This window comes from Euprymna scolopes, chromosome 18, assembly GCF_053919585.1.
Source record: "Euprymna scolopes isolate OS-2025 chromosome 18, ASM5391958v1, whole genome shotgun sequence".
Lineage (NCBI taxonomy): Eukaryota > Metazoa > Mollusca > Cephalopoda > Sepiida > Sepiolidae > Euprymna > Euprymna scolopes.
The window spans coordinates 98,364,733-98,387,620 of NC_136499.1; the positions used below are offsets into that span (position 1 = coordinate 98,364,733).

General features: G+C 35.0%; 1 protein-coding gene and 1 pseudogene across 5 annotated transcripts in view; one reads left to right on the plus strand and one right to left on the minus strand.

Moving 5' to 3' along the window:
* Window positions 1–22,888, minus strand: part of LOC145297709 (rho GTPase-activating protein 44-like) — a 473,021-nt gene that overhangs the window by 162,224 nt on the left and 287,909 nt on the right. For all 5 annotated transcript variants that reach the window (XM_080143912.1, XM_080143911.1, XM_080143909.1 and 2 more), the window contains exon 2: window positions 3,038–3,179. In XM_080143912.1, the coding sequence (XP_080000038.1) occupies window positions 3,038–3,179 (142 nt within the window). The remainder of the gene's footprint in view (window positions 1–3,037; window positions 3,180–22,888) is intronic.
* On the plus strand, window positions 12,751–12,976 carry LOC145298025 (U2 spliceosomal RNA; annotated as a pseudogene).

A 22,888-nucleotide genomic window follows, 5' to 3' on the forward strand; every position in this document is an offset into this window, starting at 1 on the left:
GTTGACTACTACTCTATTTAACACAGATTCCAGCAACTTACTCATGATGCACAGAAGACTTATTAGTCTCTACTGAAAGGGAGATAACCTATCACCTGACTTTTAAAATACGGGGCATACTGATGGGGTTTTCTGGGATGTTAGGAAGTAATTCTTCTTAAGACAATGCTCCTTTGAGTGTTGTATACAAAAAGAGATTGAACTCTCTACTGTAATAAAAAAAATCTTAATGTCCATAATTGTCCATGCATTCTGGCATTTTTGCCAGCCGTGTACATCAATTGGTTATCTTATGAGGGTAACTGGTCTTGAACAAGACATGTCATAAAGGCTGGATCTCTCAACATCAATATTTAATTTTTTTTTATTCATTCGTTACAAGCAATGCAGGAACAAGCTGCCAATTGGTAGAGTTGTAGATTCTACACAGAGAACCACACCCAAACACTGGTTTCTCCTTGTAGCATAATAACACTCAGGTGTAAAAATAAGTAAAAATTGGACGAGTATAAAATCCACAAAAATGTTTTTAGTCTTGTGGGATTCAGAAGCAAATATGGCTGCTGGTGTCAGGAAATGTAGTTTAGAATCACTATCAGGATTCATACATACATTGCAACTCTCAATTAATGACTCATTATTTTCCTGATAGGCAGTGAAGACGATCATTACAACTAACAGAAATATAGTCGCTCACTTTAATCACTCTCCATTAGTAATTAGCAAATTAACTAAAATACAGGATCAGCTTAATTTGAGTCGCTTTGGAAAAACAAACTCATTCAAGATGTGACCACACAGTGGAATTCAACATTATATGCTGAAAAGAAGTTTAGAACAATGAAAAGCTCTTGTAATACATGTAGTTGATAAGATTCCTACCATAACAACTTGCTAATTGAGACTTCAAACATTAATGATAATGACTAGAATTTTAGCTGAGGTTATTTCTGTCAAAAGCTGTCCAATCTAATTCTGATATTTCTGACTTTAGTGGAATTCTTACACTGTTGAACAATTCAGTAAAATCAATGGAAACAAAATTTTGATCTAAGTGATAAAAACTTGTGTCTACTTTCCTAGATCTAAGATTCAAAGTAAAAGAAAAATCACAAAGAAAACGCTACGAGGAATTGGATTCTGCATCTTGTGCTTTCTACTGATTATAATGAAGCAGAATCAGGATACACTCCCTCAAGCTCTGCTGAAGGTCAAGATGTTAGTTATTTTTGTTTTATGGCATATCAACCCTTTTCAGGTTATTTAATACCGAATCCAGTGATTTTGAAGAAAATTTTTTTAAATAGAATATATATATATATATATATATATTTTTTTCAAGTCGGTTTCTATTCAACCCATAGTTGGGATCCTAACAGGTACTACCACTCCGGGTCAGAACGGACCTGGGAGCAATGGCAATTAAGGGGTGGCTCCACACTCCCCAAAGCTCGCAAGCCGAGGCCTCACCATCGGATATAAAGGTCATATCCAAGACCGAAGGTCAAGAAGAGCAAAGTGAAAGTAAAACTGTATCTTTTTCAAGTCTGAAATAGTTTCAAATAAGTCTACAGTAATAAATCAAAACTTAGAGTAGGTAGAAGCAGAGTTAAAGCTGGAGACTGCCACTACAACAAAAATACAAGAATCACAATCTAAACTCAAAAGGAGTAAATCCCTTATGGTTAAGTGCACAAAAGAACTTGACCATTATGTAGCTTTACAACTACTCGCAAGAGGTAATGCTCCATTTCAGCAGTGAGAAAAAGCACAAGACCTTATTTAAGTGCACCATCTTCATTCGTGGAGATCGAGAGGCTCTTTAGTACAGGTGGTAATGTGTATGAACCCATGAGGAACATGCTGTGTCCTAAAATCGAGGAAAGTAGGATTAAAATCCAGCACCCTAAAAGAACACTCTGGCCTGCAAAAAAATGTCTGGGTAGCTTCATCAGTATTCCCTGGTAGGGCGCCTCAGGAGATTAGCAATAAACTAACCTCTTTTCAAAGGGTGAGTAGGTAAAGCTTGGGATGCACATGACCATAACTCCGCCAACTAAGAACAAGCCACCTCAGGAATGACCTAGAATTGGACACAATTTTTGACCATAAGTGTTTGAATACAGTATTAAATTACAAACCAAACGTAATGTTTGCCTCAGTGCAACCAAAGAGAACTTACAGTTTTACTCAGAACCTCCCTCACTCAGACCGATGCAGTGCACCACCAAAGAGGTTATATTTTCAGTTGAGTTTATTTTGTTGGTTTGTAATTGTTTGTGTACAAGCTAACATCCACATCATTTGATCAATAGTCACCAAACCTTTAATTCAAAACAAAGGTCATGGTCTACTTAGAAAATATTTACTTTTGGATAGTCAAGCTGAGGGAATAGGTGAAAGTAACACTGTTGCTAATAGCTTTACCTGACTGATACTGTAGCCAATTAAGTACCATGTCTTATACGATCTTGAAAATTTTTGTAGTGGTCAAAATTTGAACAAAATTTCAACTTCAATTTTTTTTTTTTTTTTTTTTTTTTTTTAAATTTGATGCGTAACCGTGCAAAATCTCAACTTGATCAAATATTTTGGGAATTTTGAACATTTTCTATGGCGTAACTAACTTCATACGATATAGAAGTACAGATCATCCTTACATTGTTACAGATAGCTCTGTGGTCTCACGGATGACTTATGTTCTTGTTTTGCTGATGGACCAACCCCCCCTGAGAGCTACTTTATCATCAATGGACCACCTTCAAGTATATATGAATTTCTGAAATCAAATATTTGTTTCTCTGTTCATAAAAGCTAACAGTCAGTTTTATTATAGTCATAACAAAATTCAAATACAAAATTTTTAAATTCCAATAAAACACACATACATCTCTTAATAAAATTTTTTATTTTTATTGTGGGGACACTTTAAAACTTCTATGGACTCTCAAGAGGAAGAGGATGGGTCCATGTGGATTCCAGTTGGGAATCTGTGGTTTGAAGAGTTGGTAAAGCATACAAAACTGAATCTACTTACCAAACGTTTTTCCATATCCGTGCCAGTACCTTGGATGCTTATCGCAAGCTTCTTCGCCGTACTCGTACATACTGATCGCACTTGATCAACACGCTTTTCAACACTTAATAAATCCACGGACAGAACTTCAGATTTTTCTGCCCTGAAACAAAGAACAAACAAAATTTTCCATTTAAGATATTTCACAAATACAAAATATACAATTCATGAATTAAAGTATGGAATCTTCTTAATGATTCATACTTTTCGATTGTTTATATAATTATATTCATTTCAACAGCTAACACATTGAATCTTCGTAATATGGTTCATATCACATTAGAAATCAAGTTAGATTTCTCTTTTAATAGTAAATCAATAAAAAAATAAATAAAATAAACTATTTGGGCCATTTGAAAACTGAAGAAAACTCAACAAGACATGTCTATCTGAAAGTATAATTTTTAGCAATAGGTATCTAGGAAAAGGCCACTACATATGTTATAAATTCCAAATTTCCACAACCTGGCAAATACTGGTACACGCTAGCAAATTTAGATTTGCAATTACAGAATATGATTCTAATTTTTTCCTTTACTCTTTATTCTAACACTACACTAAGTTTACTGTTTTATTTCGCTACAGTTGATATTGTGTAGAACAATAAGAAAATCATAGTGAACAATGCATTCAACAAAATTTCACACACATTTCTAGATACCTATATCTAATAAGTTCAAAAGAAAGGACACACTTAGGGAGGTATTTTGGTGGTCAAGTCACTAAATAGAGATTAGCTGGTTTCCCGGCATAGCCCAGGATGTAATAAAGATTGACTGAAATACATGTTCTAGCTGGTTTCTAGGCGTTGCCAGGGATGTAATATAGACACATTATGTTGTATATTACCTGTTCTCTTCCCCCAAGGTAAAACAATTTCATATACATGCTGTAAATTACCTATGCTAGGGATAAAACATGAACAATACGAGTCCTAGGGTAGATAAAACAAATAATACATAGAGATGAAAGATTCCTCTCCCCTAAGAATAAAACATATGTTCAATATCTGCTTTTGTTTTTTCATTGTTTATACGGTCCCGAGCAACGCCGGGTAGCCCTGCTAGTCTATTCTAAAAAGAGCCTTCGGATATAAATCCAAATCGTTATGAAATCAAGTGTTAGCTCTTGGAGGAGTTAGCTCCCTTGATCGTTTAAAAAAAATTATGCAAGTAAAATGAATATAAAAAAAAAATGGAGGGTATTTGACATTGTAAAAGCAACTGTAGATGGGAATTTTGTGAAAATTAAATTTTTATTCAAGTATCGTTCAATCATAAAATCAATTAAATACAATTGTTTAAAACAGGCTTAATTTTAAACAATTACAAAAATGTTCACGCACACATTATGTGGTAAGAATTTTATTATAGAAAAGATAATTTTTCAACACTAGGTGCAGCTGAACTATAAACAACAGATATGGGACACTTCAAGAGAATCTTTGGCATTCCTTACGAAAGACCATATAACTATGCAACATTTGAGTCAGTATAAACATCTGCTAATCGTATAGAAGAGGCGAAATATGGGATGCATACAAGACTGGACAAGCAATTCAAGATCATTTTTCAAGGAAGTGTGCAGGAGAAGAGATGGCAGGCAGAAAAAAATAAACAAAAAACTATGGACCAATGACGTTGCTGAGTAAACTGAGAAGAACTCAAATCACCACACACAACCAACCTAAGTGGAGACAGGTTTTTCTTTTTTTTTTTTCTTTTACATGGAAGTCATCATTTATCAAGGCCCAAAGGCCACTCAAGGATAAGGGTTAATGAATGTAAGGTGGTAATGTATAATGGTGTAAATCAAGTATAATTTGGTTATTTATAGGGACGGCTCAACAAGAACTTGTTTACATTGGATTTGAAGGCTACCATGTTGTATTCAACCGGGAAGCAGGCCAGCGGAACAGTATTCCACAAGTGGGCAGTTCTGGGAAAGAGACTTTGTTCATGAAATCTGTGTTTAGATTTAGGCACGGATAGAGAGTTTAGGAAATCGTTTATAGTGGTTGTAGCTAGTTGAGTGTTTTTTTTTTGTGAAAGTTTGGAAAGGGGAACCATAGATTGGAGTTCAGTCGAATAACGGTAGAGTAGAGACAGGTTCACAACGTCTCTTCGGTGGGAAAGAGGTTGCAGGAAAGAGAAAAGGGCATCACCTTCTATATTCCGAACCCGGTTTGGAACTATCAAAGGAGAGCGGTACATTTTGGAACGAAACATGAGGTTCAATTGTAAGATAATTTACAAACGTAAATATATTGGTAACATTTTAAAATTTCATTAAATAGCGGCAACTTTTTTTTTTTTTTTTAATGTTTGTAAACTTCTGAGAACTTATTTCAGGGGCCTTCATTGAGAGGTAGCGGTAGCTAAGTGGTTACAGACTGACGTCTTGGGTGTGCCAGGTTTGAATCCAGTTCGTCCCACAGGAATACTTTCACTTAGAGATGTTGACAACTTTTACATGGTTCTTCTTGTAAGTACCCCATGTCTTTCTAGAAAGAATTCTAACCAGAAAGATGTCAGGGTAACAAATGCCAACAACAGAATCGTCTTAAATATTTTCGTTTACTAGCCAAACCCACGTGATTTTTGGAATATGACATCTTTGTTCCGTGACGAGTACATATATCAAAGATTTTTCTGTGTTTTTGTTTTTCAGGTGCATTTCTAAATATGCACTAAATTTATTTTGAGACTTGAAGGTATAAAGATTCGAATTTCATCAGATGTTTTATATTAAAACCGCCTTCGTTTAAAAAAAAAAAAAAGTGGGGGGGGGGTATTTGTTCTATTAAACATTTGTTGCTTAAATAATTTGAATTTGTTAAAATAAAGTTTTAAAAAAATGAAGTTCAAAAAATATTTTTAACGCTGTAATGTTTGGAAGATTGTCAGCGAAAAAAAAAAAAACAATCAGCAAAGAGTTTTATTATTTCTAGTTGCCACTTGGAAAAAAAAAATCACTTAAATGCGACTGTTTCATTCGCAACGTAAGGCATTTATGTTGAAACAAAACTAATAATTGCCTTTTTTGATCATTTAATCAAAACATTAATGCACTAACCATATCTATTGGGAGTATTTACTTTAATTTTTTTTGTTTCGCTACCCCAACCCACTTTTTTTTTTACCAAATTTTTTCTATTTTAAAAATAGGATTTTGAAAGTTAAATAATTATTACAGTATAGTTTGTTAATAAAATTATTAACTTAACCAACTTGTATTATTTGTATTCTTCAAACTACCGTTTTGATCTTGGATGTTATTCTCAACGTTTCGGCTGATGTAACAGACATGTCAATCAAAAAGTTCATATAAAAAATTAAAAAATAATACAGTTATTAATATTTATAATTACTAATCGTTACATACTGATAATAAAAAAAAATGGGAATAGTCATAGTTCTTGTTTTAGAAACCATTATTTGGTCATTGATAACATGTTTCTTGCTAAAAACACATAAAACAAAGACTAATCATGTATCTGTTTTCAATCAATAAATTTTATGGGCAAAATAAATTGCAAAGTACAATAAGTCATTAAAAAAAACAAAAAAACAGAAGATAATCCATTCTTGTGTGTCAAAAACGACTTTAAAACTAAATATGGTATTAGGAGGACTTCGTTTTGTCAGAAACAAAATCATTCCAGATTTTGTAGTAATTTTTATTCTTGTCCCAATTTGATGTCCATAAACTGTCGTCAAATCAACAAATTTTATTAATTCCACCCATTATTTTCAATCTTCTCATAATAAAAAAATCATTGAATAGCTCATAATAAACAATCATTGAATAGCTCATAATAAACAATCATTGAATAGCTCATAATAAACAATCAGTGAATAGCTCATAATAAACAATCAGTGAATAGCTCATAATAAACAATCAGTGAATAGCTCATAATAAATAATCATTGAATAGCTCATAATACACAATCATTGAATAGCTCGATTTTTCCCACAATAAAAATCGACTTTGTCTAATTTTGTGAAATGGATAATGGCACAAACCGAGGACCTGAATATACCAAGTTCACACGGTTTAGTTATCTCTCATTGCAAGAACTTAGACACCAGGGTCAGAAATACGGATTGAGAAGTCAGCAATCCCAAGGAAGGGTACTCTGACCTGCAAAAAGTTCATGGGAAGCCCTGTCGGCATTCTCTGGTAAGGGCACCTCAGGCGATTAGCGATAAACTAACTCCTTCTCAAAGAGAGAAGGCAAGGCCTGGGAGGGTGAACCTCCTAGAACTGCACAAAACTAGCATTACACCGCAATCAATAGGGACCAGATCATTACAGGAATGGTCTAATCTGTTGATTTTGGGGGTCAAGGATAAAAATCCCTACCTGTTGCGCGAGCACCAAGTTTTGAACTCAGTTTCATAGAACTACTTTTACTTATGGATGTTGACAACCTTCACATGATCTCTTCTGCAAGTCCCTTATTCTAGAAAGGCCCAGGGAAACCAATGCCAACAAAAGAATAAAACCGTGTTAAAAAAAAAAAAAAGCAAAACATATACTGATTCATATTTTTTATTTAATCAATTCCACTGACATACTGGTTAATAAAGCATAAGTCATACTGTTAATAAGATGAACGACTTTGGATGAGTCATGGCAAAAACTCAAAAGATTGTACTTGATACTCCCCCCCTGCTTAACAATCAGCATTTTATGGTGATATCAAAGATAAGTAGAGGAATTCACGTAAAATGGTATCGCCCTCCCCTACATCACAGTGTAGTACCAAACAAAAAGAGAGTCTTGGGTTGTCTTTGATTAAGATCGATCTACTTATTTATCAATTAATGTAGTTTAAAACATATAATGAAATTCCAAACAAGATTAAATGTTTACTATATGGAGGCTTGTGTAGATTAATTCGATTTCAAATAAATGATTTACAGGTAATAACACGATTACAAACTCGTGTTGAAATTAGTAAAAATTTTCAAAAATTAATTGCGTATAAAAGTAAAAATAAAATTTATCAAATTATAAAGTTTTATCTAAAGATTTGCTAATCTTGAAGAGGGTCTTAAAATCCAGGGGAGGTAACTGCAGTCTATGATTTTGACAAGATATTAAAAATTCGCCATTTCAAAATAGAAAATGGCAAATCACTAATATCTACTTTTTTTTTTTTTTTTTTTTTGTAAAAATATAGTTCTAGCACATCTACCTGATCATTTTTTGTAATATTTGAAACTTTTACTACTTTCGACATGACATGTAAATACATAATTATTATTAGTGTTAGAACGATCAATCAAAATCAGAAAAATCAGAACTTTTTAGGGTATTGGAATCAGAATAAGTAAAATTTGTGTTTATTTTTCTATGCTTAAAATGATTCTTTTAATAATCTTTTTTGGTTGAAAATTTAATTTTCCGATAAAATGAATATTTATCGATTTAAAATTATCAGTAAAGCTAAAATCTAAAAATCACCCCTTCATCCACAAACATATTTTTTTACACTTGCAAAAAATATATGCACATATTCTGCATGTTTTTACAGTAATCTGAAAATTAAAAAAAAAAGTTTTTTTCAAAATAAAATTTAAAAAAATACCCTCTATAGCTCAATATTTATAGATTTAAAAAGAATCAGAATCGATAATTGTATTGGAATCGTCCTTTCAGTACTTATTATGTAATTTGTCCTCATAGGGATGGAAAATAAACAGGGACATAAAAATGGAGCTATTACTAGTGAATCTTTTGAACCTGCTAACTCAAACAGCATGATACAGCCATCATGTGTTGGTTTATGTGCTCATAACTTATATGCAGGTAAGATTTTTTTTCTTTCTAAAGAAAAGAAAAATCCTAAGAAAAACAAATTGCAACTAAAGAGACTGACTGTTGGTTAACTGTTGCTGAAAGAACATTTTGTTCTTGAGTTCTTCAGCAAGAGGGAAGAGGTTTGAGAGGAAAAGAGACACAGGCATAGAGCTTTGTATTTATTATTTCAGCAGTGAAAGGCAGCAGTAGCAGTCAAGTAATTATTGCTTTGATGTAGCAATAAAGATAAGATTCCGACAGATATAGAAGAGGAGTGGGGGGGGGGGGGAGATGACAGGGTTTTGATTGGCTGAGAGATACCAAGTCAAATGAGAGAGAAATGTTTATTTAGAACAGTTATACTCAAGTTAGTGTCAGGCAGCAGTGACATACAGATCGGATTTTATTTTTCCTGTGGAAACAATATTTGATATTTTGACGATTTTTTTTTTAAAGGAAACGATGCATTTATTCGATAAAAAAAAAAAAAATAATAATCTAATACATAAAAGAAAATGTGTGTGTGTGTGTGTCGCAAAATCTTTCGACACACACAACAAACACTGACAAAATTGGTATCCTAAGAACAACAAATATCAAAAAATTGGCCTAAAACAATTCTTTTACCGTCAACTGGGCCGTTTTTGGCAAGGACGGATCAGTTTTTATGTCAACATTTTTGCAGTCATTCACGCCTTGCGATCTCGACGTACGTATAAAACACGTTATTTCGAAGGCCCATGATGCCAAGCATGAGTGAGACAGTTAAAGTATTTGCTTTTTTTCACCTCCTTTTCCTCTCTCGCGTTACAGGTTCGAGTCTGGCTACCGTGGCTAATTTTGCGCTCGCACGGGCAATTACTATTTTCATTTTTCTCAGGGGGTTGGTTGCTCAATAGTCTTACTATACCACCTCTCCACACTTTGGCACGCCAGATAATGATGCTATTAGTAAAATAAAGGAGGAACAAGAGAGAAAAGCGGTGTGTGTGTGGGGGGGGCAGACAGGATAGAAAAAACGGGGGGAAACACTGACAAAAGAGAAAAAGCGGGGGGGGGGGGCGACCAAACGAGAAAAATAAAACGAGGAAAAGCAGATAGAGAAAAAAATGAGGGGGAAAAAAAAACAGACAAACAAGAAAGAAAAACGGCGGGGGGGGGATAGAGAAAAAACGGGGGGGGGGGGCAGGACGGACGAGAAAGAAAAGACGGGGGGTGGGGAGGACGGACGAGAAAGAAAAGACGGGGGGTGGGGAGGACGGACGAGAAAGAAAAGACGGGGGGTGGGGAGGACGGACGAGAAAGAAAAGACGGGGGGTGGGGAGGACGGACGAGAAAGAAAAGACGGGGGGTGGGGAGGACGGACGAGAAAGAAAAGACGGGGGGTGGGGAGGACGGACGAGAAAGAAAAGACGGGGTGGGGAGGACGGACGAGAAAGAAAAGACGGGGTGGGGAGGACGGACGAGAAAGAAAAGACGGGGGTGTGGGTCAGACGAGAAAGAAAAAACGGGGGTGTGGGTCAGACGAGAAAGAAAAAACGGGGGTGTGGGTCAGACGAGAAAGAAAAAACGGGGGTGTGGGTCAGACGAGAAAGAAAAAACGGGGGTGTGGGTCAGACGAGAAAGAAAAAACGGGGGTGTGGGTCAGACGAGAAAGAAAAAACGGGGGTGTGGGTCAGACGAGAAAGAAAAAACGGGGGTGTGGGTCAGACGAGAAAGAAAAAACGGGGGTGTGGGTCAGACGAGAAAGAAAAAACGGGGGTGTGGGTCAGACGAGAAAGAAAAAACGGGGGTGTGGGTCAGACGAGAAAGAAAAAACGGGGGTGTGGGTCAGACGAGAAAGAAAAAACGGGGGTGTGGGTCAGACGAGAAAGAAAAAACGGGGGTGTGGGTCAGACGAGAAAGAAAAAACGGGGGTGTGGGTCAGACGAGAAAGAAAAAACGGGGGTGTGGGTCAGACGAGAAAGAAAAAACGGGGGTGTGGGTCAGACGAGAAAGAAAAAACGGGGGTGTGGGTCAGACGAGAAAGAAAAAACGGGGGTGTGGGTCAGACGAGAAAGAAAAAACGGGGGTGTGGGTCAGACGAGAAAGAAAAAACGGGGGTGTGGGTCAGACGAGAAAGAAAAAACGGGGGTGTGGGTCAGACGAGAAAGAAAAAACGGGGGTGTGGGTCAGACGAGAAAGAAAAAACGGGGGTGTGGGTCAGACGAGAAAGAAAAAACGGGGGTGTGGGTCAGACGAGAAAGAAAAAACGGGGGTGTGGGTCAGACGAGAAAGAAAAAACGGGGGTGTGGGTCAGACGAGAAAGAAAAAACGGGGGTGTGGGTCAGACGAGAAAGAAAAAACGGGGGTGTGGGTCAGACGAGAAAGAAAAAACGGGGGTGTGGGTCAGACGAGAAAGAAAAAACGGGTGTGTGGGTCAGACGAGAAAGAAAAAACGGGGGTGTGGGTCAGACGAGAAAGAAAAAACGGGGGTGTGGGTCAGACGAGAAAGAAAAAACGGGGGTGTGGGTCAGACGAGAAAGAAAAAACGGGGGTGTGGGTCAGACGAGAAAGAAAAAACGGGGGTGTGGGTCAGACGAGAAAGAAAAAACGGGGGTGTGGGTCAGACGAGAAAGAAAAAACGGGGGTGTGGGTCAGACGAGAAAGAAAAAACGGGGGTGTGGGTCAGACGAGAAAGAAAAAACGGGGGTGTGGGTCAGACGAGAAAGAAAAAACGGGGGTGTGGGTCAGACGAGAAAGAAAAAACGAGGGTGTGGGTCAGACGAGAAAGAAAAAACGGGGGTGTGGGTCAGACGAGAAAGAAAAAACGGGGGTGTGGGTCAGACGAGAAAGAAAAAACGGGGGTGTGGGTCAGACTAGAAAGAAAAAACGGGGGTGTGGGTTAGACGAGAAAGAAAAAACGGGGGTGTGGGTTAGACGAGAAAGAAAAAACGGGGGTGTGGGTCAGACGAGAAAGAAAAAACGGGGGTGTGGGTCAGACGAGAAAGAAAAAACGGGGGTGTGGGTCAGACGAGAAAGAAAAAACGGGGGTGTGGGTCAGACGAGAAAGAAAAAACGGGGGTGTGGGTCAGACGAGAAAGAAAAAACGGGGGTGTGGGTCAGACGAGAAAGAAAAAACGGGGGTGTGGGTTAGACGAGAAAGAAAAAACGGGGGTGTGGGTCAGACGAGAAAGAAAAAACGGGGGTGTGGGTCAGACGAGAAAGAAAAAACGGGGGTGTGGGTCAGACGAGAAAGAAAAAACGGGGGTGTGGGTCAGACGAGAAAGAAAAAACGGGGGTGTGGGTTAGACGAGAAAGAAAAAACGGGGGTGTGGGTCAGACGAGAAAGAAAAAACGGGGGTGTGGGTCAGACGAGAAAGAAAAAAAACAGGGAAAAGCAGATAATAGAAAAAAAGGGGAATGGGACAGACAAGAGAGAAAAAAGAATTTTTTTTTTTTTCAAATTTAAATAAAAAAAAATTAAATTTCAAATGTGATTTTAATCCTCATTCATTTACTAAACAAAATGGTCATTTCAAGCTAGGATCAAAGTGTTAATTCATTTTTGTAATTTGTGAACAGATCGACACCAATAGTCCCGCAACAAATCATTTGATGATCGATTCAAACGATAGCCTAAAAAGGCGGGAATTTAAGCCGACAAATGAAGCCAGGAATGCTTATTATTACAACGATAATGCATGTCTGGTTTTATCTTATTAAAAAAAAAAAAAAAAAAAAAGAAAAAAAATAGAATTCAATTAGAATATTCATTTAAATGGTAAACGCTAATTTTAAAAGGCATGCAGTTGGGAAATTAGTCAAGAACAATTTATTTTGGGTTTACCTAATCATTTGTGATCTGTTTGCGTTAAATAAAAAATTTAACATTTGGCCTTTTGGCCAAGATTAAAGTGTAGTATCTGTTCTTCAGATGCTGCACTTCCATTTATTGTTCTCTGTCGGTGGAGTAGCAGTCTTTTACGACTGAGACAATTTTTTAAAATTATTTTTGTACCTTTTCTCCACGTTAAAAAACGACCCTGGTGTCTCTGTCCCGTGGAGAGGAATTGTAAATAGCTACAACATTAGCATTTTAAGATGTCATTGAAAAATAAAAATTGGAGTATTTTTTATGACCTAACCTAGCGTAGTATAAACATCCATAACTTCCCTATGTTAAGAACGACTCTCGGAATAAACACCACCAACCTTCTCAGACGCCGTTGAACGGGGACATAAATAGATGGTGATATTTAATGCGAGTAAGACAATAAGAATAACCATGACATAACTCCCTTAGAATTCTTCCTTCAAACTCCTCGGCTTAACATTCACGGGAAATATGAACTGAAATAAATACATTGAGAACATTTCAAAAGGCTGTTGCAAGCAAGGTGGGCTCCCTCTATCGTGCTAGAAACTGCTCACACCTGAGAGTATCCTGTACCTCTATAAGGCCACCATTCGTCCATGTATGGAGTATTGTTGTCACATCTGGGATGGTGCATCTACCACTAGTCTCGCCCTCTTGGATAGGGTCCAAAAAAAAAAAAAAAGTCTCCAATCTAATAGGTCCCACTGTCAACTAGGCTCCAACCCCTGTCCCATCGCCGGTGCCTGTTTTACAAATATTTTAAAGGAATGTGCTCTGATGAACTCATTGCACTTGTGCACTTGACGTACATATCCCCGACAAACCCGCTTAGCAACAAAATCAGATCCCTTCATTGTTGAAGTCCCTAAATGTCAGAAAGTTTTCTACTTTAATAGATTCTTCTCTAGAACAGCTAGACTTTGGAATTTTCTTCCTGTTGCCTGCTCCCCAAACTGTACTGATATGCAAAAAATCAAATGTAACGTAAACCAACATCTTAATCTTTCTTAGGCATGATCCCAATTAGTAGCCCCTTGCGTCCAAGTGGCAATATGCCTTGTTTGGGGGTGAAGGAAAAAAGTTAAAAAAATACCATGATTAAATAAAAAGATCCCATAAAAATTTAATTTAACTTGAAAATCCCATCTACAAAAAGCACGGTCCATAATCTGCATTAGTACCAATAAATAAAATAAATAAAAGACTGAAAAACTCATCACATTGAGGAAGAGAAGAAAAAATAAAAACGAACACCCAATTCAACAAAAATGGCGGTATGAAAAGGATTTTCTTTCTTTTCTTTTTTATATAAATACTTCCTTTGCCACACTTTCGGGAGGAAATGGATGCAAACTAAATGTGAGCAATGAAGGAATGCCTACTCTGCCAGCCATCCTAACAGAAAGGCTTGATTCTATGTTTATTGTTTAGAGATAGAAAGACAAAAGAAGTTTTTTAAAAAAAAGGGGGGGGAAGAAAAAATAACTATGTGGGGGAACGAGGCAGTTGAAGTTAGTTCGTCCGAACACGAAGATGTTGAGTTGAATGCACAGACCTCCAAAAAACATTCAAGGACAAAAAGTTTTTTGGCATCCATTTTTAAATAAAAAAATAGCAACCACACGCATGCACGCACAGTCATTAATTTAATGATAATTATCGTATGTTTATTGATATTGAACGCGTGTTTATTTTTATTCTTTTTTTTTTTTTTTTTTTTTTGTATGCTACCTCGGTTAGAGCACTTTTTAAATGCTTTTTTTTTGTTTTTTGTTAGAGTTTTGTAGGTGTCCTAATTTTTCTGCTGAAAAAATATACAGGGAAATGTGCTAAAAGAGATTTAAATGAAGGGAGGCGTAAACCACCTTCATTAACCTCCACATTAATCCTAATTCCAGTGTACCAACACGGAAATAAAACAGGAAACAATATGGATAAAAAACACTATAAACATAAAAAATAATAAATAAAAATAAATACTCATTCTTAAAAAAAAGCAAACAAACATGAATTAGCGACAATTTTGAAAATACAATATTACAATTACATTCTGCAACGTGCAGGAACTGGATGAACGTTTTTTTTTTTTTGGTCATTATTTAATACCTCTTTAGTAGGTTAGTTCAGGTGGGGGTTTTGAAAAACCAGTACACTAGGGGAAGTGTACTCTGATCTACAAATAAAAAATATCCTCGAGCAGCTCCGTCGACATTCACAGATAGGAGCGCCTCAGGCGATTAGCAACAAACTAACCTCTTCTCAAGGAGAAGGTAAAGCCGTGGAGGATGTATCCCTACGTCTGAACAAATCCAAAAACAAAGACAGCCTTGAACTGATTATCAGTTTACATTATTCCAGATAATTATTTCACGTACACGATGTCACCAAACACAGCATATCGTTAGGTGTATCAGAAAGTGGCCATTAAAAATGATGATCAGAACTTTAATAATTTAACTTACTATTTTTCGAAGCTTATAACTACTTGAAAAATGTAATTCAAACCCTAATTTTTTTTTTCAATTAAAGGAGCAAAGACCAAATTAAAAAAAAAAAATAATAACAGGTTTAATAGCAAATTATGCAATATTTGATTTTTAAAGCCGTTTTCTTTAAAAATAAATATAAAGAAAATCAACATATTTTTAATTGCTTATAAATATATGTGTATATATAAATGCCAAAAAAATCACTTACTTAAAAAAAAATACTATTAAATGGGTAGTTCCATCCTTCATTGTTAAGAATTTATCCATATTTATATTTTAAATTCCATGTATTTTTTAAATACAAGGATTTTTTAAAGCGAGGGTCCTAGAAAATCGCATTTTCGCAACGTGTTTTTGCGCGAAGCTGTAAAGAGCTGTTGCTGCTAAAATGAAATTTATGAAATACGGATTCGTCCAAGAGACATAAATAATGTCTCCTTTTTATTGCGTGTGTTAACCAAAATTAGTATTTTTCATTCTCCGTAGTTAAAAAGGAAACGCACATTCACTTATAAGTTTTTCCCCTAGAACAAAAAATCAGCTTCATCGATTTTTAAAAAAATTCTTGATTGATATATTTTAATACTTCTTTATCGACTAATTTTTTTTTTTAAATATCTAAAAAAAAAAAAGAAAAAAAAGAAAAAAAAAGAAAACATTTAATGAAATATAAATATTTGCCATCAGCGTCCAGTATTTACTTGACGATGTAAGCATAACATGAGTTTTCATTTTTAAAAAAAAAAAAAAGAAAAAAAAAGGGTTTTACACTTTTTTTTTTTTTTTTTTACAGTGATCACCAGTCACCACTTATCAAGGCCCGGAAGCCACTCAGGGATAAGGGTTATTGCAAGTACATTACGTTAGTGTGGAGATTTGATGAAGTGTTTAATTAGGGGGGGCGGTTCATTAGGAATTTGTTAACATTGGACTTGAAGACATCCAAGTTGTAGTCCGGAGGGAAGCAGGCAGACGGAACAGAGTTCCACAGGCGTGCAGTTCTAAGAAAGAAGCTTTGTTCATGGAATCCGCGTTTTGATTTAGGCACAGATATAGAGTGGGGAAATTTTTCACAGTGGATTCAGCTATACGGGTGTTTTTCGTGAAAGATTGGCGAGGGGGGACCAGGGATTGGAGTTCAGACGAGCACCTGCCATGAAAATAACGATAAAACAAGGATAGGCTCGCAACGTCTCTTCTGTGGGAGAGAGGTTGCAGGGTAGAGAAAAGGGCATCCCCCACTAAACCACGAAGTCTATTTTGTACTCTGTCAAGGCAGGATAGGCTGTTTTTGGCAGCTCCTGCCCAGATATGGCAACAGTATTCCATCCTTGGACGTACTTGGCTTTTATATAGATAGAGAATTGCATCAGTAGTGAGATATCTTCTGGAGCGGTAGAAGGATCCCACCATCTTTCCAGCGACCTTGGCAACAGACTTGATGTACGTGTTCCATTTCAGATCAGGAGTAAAGGTCAAACCCAGAAGCTTGTCAAAACACGGGGTCTCACCCAGACGAGAGCCATCCATCACAATTGATGCCAGATGGGGGTCAGAGCGTTGATGATGTAAGGATAGGAGTTTGGTTTTGGATGCATTAAAGGTAACCAGCCACATCTTCCCCCACTGAACCACGCGCTCGAGATCAGAGGAGAGAGAATCCGAGAGAACTTTGTCATTTACAGCCTTTGATGTGTTGCCGTAGATGGTCGTGTCATCAGCATAGATGTCAACGAATGATTTAAGTATGTGTTTAGGGAGGTCATTGATGTTGGACTTTACAGGGAAATTTCCAAAAAACTATTTTTTTTTTATTTTAAATTAGAATATTTTCTTTATTGCACTTTTATCTTCAATTTATGATATATAAAACTTTGGCACATCAATTAATCATTAAAATTTTAATAGACATTTCAAAAATGGGTTGGGGTGAATTTGGAAAAAAAACCGTTTCTCTAAATTATATTTGGTTTATTGGAAAGAGCAAAAAAATTCATATTGACCCTGAAAATATCGTAAAAATTGAACGAATAGAAAAATTTTGATAGATTTTTAAAGTTTAAAAATTAAAACATATTTAACTCGTAAAATTCTATTGATTTTATTACGTAAAAAAAAAAAAATGGCTGCATGAAGGCACGCCGGCATTTTGTAAACATTTTGTAAACACTTTTTTAAAAAATAATAAAATAATAGTTCTATTATTTTTTAAACAGCTTTAATAGTTTATTTTGGAAGTATATTCAATACAGAAAATAAACAACCCACTTTAAAAAGAGAAATTACGAGTTTTTTTTATATTTTATTCGCAGTTTCGTGTTAGGGGTGTCAAAAATTCCTCCAAATTTTTTATACACCTAGCACTAGCAGTATCAGAATTTTTGTAGGAATTTTTGACACCCCTAACACGAAACTGCGAATACAATATAAAAATCTCGTAATTTCTCTGTTAAAAGTGGGTTATTTATTTTCTTTATGGATTATACTTCCAAAATAAACTATTACAGTTGTTTTAAAAGTAATAAAAATATTTTTATTTTTTTTTTTAAACAGTAATGAATTTTCCGAACTCAATATTTTTAAATTTTTAAACTCAATATTTTTAAATTTTAAAATTTTAAAAATCTATCAAAATTTTTCTATTGATTCTATTTTTACGATATTTTCAGGGTCAATGTGAAATTTTATGTTCTTTCCAATAAACCGAATATAATATTTTAGACAAACGTTTTTTTTTTTTTATTCACGGTTCCCCCCCCCAGTGTCTATTACAAAGAAAATACTTAATTTAGTCTCGGATAAGTACATAATTATTTACTCACAAATTGAAGAGAAAAGGTCAATACATAATATATTCAAATTTAAAAAAAAACGGACATCGTGTTCTTGTAGAATTTTACCTGTAAAGTTTGAAGTTTAAAACCTTTTTTTAAACCACGTTATTTGTTTTTTCTTTTTTCTTTTTTTTTTTTTTTTAATGGAACCTTGGTCCTTGCTCCTTTAATTGAAAAAAAAATTAGGGCTTGAATTACATTTTTCGAGGAGTTATAAGCTTGGAAAGACAGGGGGTCGAATAATTCACGCCTCCAATTTTGTAAATGTCTAAAAATAATTAATTTCGACTCGGATAAGTACATAATTATTTACTCACAAATTGAAGAGAAAAGGTCAATACATAATATATTCAAATTTAAAAAAAAACGGACATCGTGTTCTCGTCGAATTTTACCTGTAAAGTCCGAAGTTTAAAACCTTTTTAAAAAAAAAACACGTTTTTTTTTTTTTTTTTTTTTTTTTTAATGAAATCTTGGTCCTTGCTCCTTTAATTGAAAAAAAAAATTAGGGCTTGAATTGCATTTTTCGAGGAGTTATAAGCTTGGAAAGATGGGGTGAAATTATTCGCTATTTTCACAAAAAATTCTGATACTGCTAACCTAGCACATCGTCCATTATCTATCTCGCCCCCACCCTTACGACTAATACTAACAAAATGAGGGGTTAACAAAAACTACTAACACCCGAAAGTATCCTGTACCTCTATAAGGCCACTATTCGCCCATGTATGGAGTATTGTTGTCATATTTGGGCTGGTGCATCTGCTACTAGTCTCTCTCCTAGACAAGATTCAAAAGAGATTCGCCAACCTGATAAGTCCTGAACTGTCATCTAAGCTTCATTCAGCTTCTGTCCCATCGACGAAATGTAGCATCCCTCTGCCTGTTCTACAAGTACTTTAACGGTGAATGCTATGACGAACTGCAAGCACTTGTACCCACTCGACATAAATACCCCGACAAACCCGACAAGCAGCAAAATCCCACCCCTTCACAGTTGAGATCCATAGATGTAAGAGAGCCTTCTACTCCAGTAGTTTCTTCCCCAGAACCACTGGACTTTGGAATTCCCTTCCGGGTTCCTGGTTCTCCAACTGTACTGACATGCAGAAGGTCAAGTGTAACGTGAACCGACATCTTGCTACGCAACTCCCCACATAGTACCCCTGTAGCTTATGTCCCTGATAGTAGCCCCTACATAAAAGTAGCAATGTGCTTTGTTTGGGGTTAAAAGAAAAAAAGTCCTGTTCCGAAGAAGACATTTTTCGAAAGCCTTAGCGTATTAAAAATAAAATGATCTTTCATTTAAAAAATTGTATCATTTCTGGTTTCAATTCGTCATAAACTAACAACACTATTAAAAAAAAAAAAATAACAATTCGCTGCTTAATTATATCTGTTCAACCGTTCTAATGATTATGTTTGTGTTAGACACCAAAAAAACGGTATCATGATGGAATTTAAATTAACCATGTCTTCCCTGAAACAATGCGAGAACGTATATTTTTTGTCTGACTTCGCGCGTGCGTTTCACGGCTATCTTTTGAGATTCTTTTCTTTCTTTTTTGTTCATTTGCTTTTATAACGCAAGATAATATTGAAAACGTTCGCGATACATAGGGAACGTAGAGTATTTTTTTGTATATATTATCTTAACACAAAAAGGCCATTAGGACAATCGAAAAACTAAAAAATATAAAATTAAGCAGTATAATTTTGCATGTTTTTTAAATGTTGGTTTAAATGAAAAAATGCCGCCTCTAGGCACCTCCAAAATTCACCAAAGAATTACCCCCTCCATATGTAACGCGATGTAACTTTATTATAAGCTAATATTATCAATATAACTTTTGTAGCATTGAAAATAAACTAGAAATAATTTTTAAAAAATTTTTTTCATCGAATGAAAATGAAATTGCGTGACGAAAATCTTGTTTACATAATTGACGCTTTAAAATAACGTCCCCACGTAGTAAGCATTCCGAACGTGAAAAAAAAAACAAAAAAAAAACCAAAAAAAAAAAAAAACCACCATGTTTAATAAATCTAGTAAAAATCAACTGATAGTCAGATTTTCGTGAAATTTTCGATACTTATCCATTTTAGAATGAAGTTACATATAAAATGAAGGGAAATATTTTTTTAGCGCATGTCCCTCCCCCTATTTATTTTTTTCGAAATTCGAACAAAATATATTTAAATCTATCGAAATTTCTATTTATTATACAACACAAGAGTTCAAATAAGTAAAAAAAAAAAAAATTATTTTTTTTAATTTTAAATACACGTATTGAACAAAAACTTACCTTGAAGTTGCAATGAAAAAAAAAATGATATAAATTTAATGTTTTTTTTAATAGCGTTTTTGTTTCTAATCAATATATACTATTATCATTTGAATTGCCAAGAAAAAGAAACTTTGTAAATTTTTTTTTAAGATTAAAATTCCATTATTTCAAAATGTTCCGTTACAACATGGATTTTTAATTGTGTATAATTTTTTTTAAATATTAATTTATAATATAAACATGACTTTTACCGGCTATTTTATTACCAGATTAAAACCGATTGAAAAATATTATTGCACAAATAAACATTTTGTAGACCACTCTCATATCTAGTTTGTATCTTTTTACGAAATAAAAGTATGGAAACCAAATTATTATTAGCCAAATGAACAGCTTAATAAAACCGTTTTTCATATTTAATGTACAAATGTTTATAATATTATTGATCGTTAAACTGTAAATCTTAAAACCTAACAAAATTATAACAAAGATTAATTATTAATTGCAATTTGAAGAAGATAAACAAAGGTTTTAAAAATCATTAAGTCGCTTCTGTTTTTCCATACTTCGCATAGTTAACACAAGTCTGACGTCACAATATCATGCGCTCCGTTCTTCACAATCGTTTGGCAAATTCTATCACACACACACACACACACACACACACACACACACACACACACACTTGTTAGAAGTTTAGCCTGACGATTCCCTACGGGTTGAAACTTGTGTAGCTTAATTTCCATAAATATATAATTCTTATTGATTGAATACTTAAAATGCATTTTTGGATTCAACAATTTTAACATTATGGCTAAATTGTAGATCAGTCATTTCTCACGATTGAAAAGAAGAAGAAAGAAAAAAAAAACGGACATTTTTTTCTAAATGAATTCCTCTTAGTGTCATTCCTAATTTGTCAGTGGATTGTTTGAGAGCGAAAAGTAAAGAGAAAAACAAAGAAGGTTTAGTTCAACTAAACAACTTAGACAACTATGTATGTACGGGTAGTGGGGTAGATGTTAGGGTTACTTTCATAGAAGAATATGTGAGATGCATCGGAAGCAGCCAACCGGATATACACCCGTCTTCACTAATCACGCAATACGTTTGTTTTACTTACCTCCCTTCGCGGCAAAGTTAAACATAAGGTTAGTTTACAATAAAGAATCTATCTCCATCCATTCCGAAAGCGAGCACTCTAGGCGGATCTAAAATTTATCATGACCGACCAGTTCACATTTCCCAATAAGGGCGCATCAGGCTATCAACAACCTCCTCTTCTCCTTTTAGGAAGAGATAATATCTAAAATAGGATAGCATAAAAAAAACGTTAAAGACTAATCATAGATTGGAGGCAGAGTTATTTGTCCAAATTCAGCTTTCTCTAACCGTTAGTAATCATTAGTAAAGCGGTAAATGATGACACTTGAATCAAATGGTGATTTTGTTTCGGAAGCACAGGTTCGATTTCTGTAAGAGTCTCATTATTCACTTTGTGGTTTTATTTATTACCAACTATGGAATAACTTAATTTATTTGATATAATTTTATCGAATAGAAAGTGGACCTTGGGTTCATCTTCGACAACCTCGTATCTTCAGCTTCCATTTTGTTCTTTAGTCTTCTCATTTCAAGAGTGATGTTTCTAACAAAGGGGTATTTTTGGAATTTATCCATATAACACGTCATCTAGTTTTTAACCTTAAAGTAGTATTTTTTTCTCCTAACATCAAGTGTTTTCATGCCTTGTCGGGATCGATTCCGTACCCCCCCCCTGTTTTATTGCATCAATCTTCTTCAATTTTCTAATAAGGTTCCTCACCTTTTAATCAGGTATCGTTCCATCTTATTAACCCTTACCCTTGGGTGACCTTCGATCTTGATAAGTGGTAATCCTTCGATAAAAAAGTAAATAATTTTACATTTTCTTTTGAATCATAATAGGATTCGATATTTGAACTATCCAATCTACTATTATCATTTTAGATATTTTCAAAATATTTTAACTTCGCGACAGACAAAAACGCAGTTTCAAACCTTCGAACAGACAAAAAATGCAATTTGAAATAGCTGCGAAAGACAAAAAAAAAAAAAAAAACTATTTCAACTTTATCAGACCAATGAAAAATGACATTTCAAACTTTACAACCCACAAAGTCTTTTATAAAAAAAAGACTAAAATTAAATTGAAGAATGACACCGACAAAGCTTCTTCTGAAAATCTATGAACACTCACACAAACAAAAATCTCAAATTAAAACCTTAAAGAATGCAATGCAATTCTTTAAACCAAAGAAGAAAAATAGTGTCCTACAATTTATCAAGTCTTTTTAGTAAAAATTTAAGGCTTCAAAGTGAAAAGTGGAAATTACTTTTCCTCTTTCTAAAGGCCATTCAAATCAGTCGAGCTGGTTTGCTGACTTGTGACATTCTCGCGTGCCAAACTGGTCACTAGAGAGACAATCTCACACTGCTAATGTTCTACTGCACCCTCGAACCAGCGTGAAGTGGTGCGGGGAGGGGCCGATCAA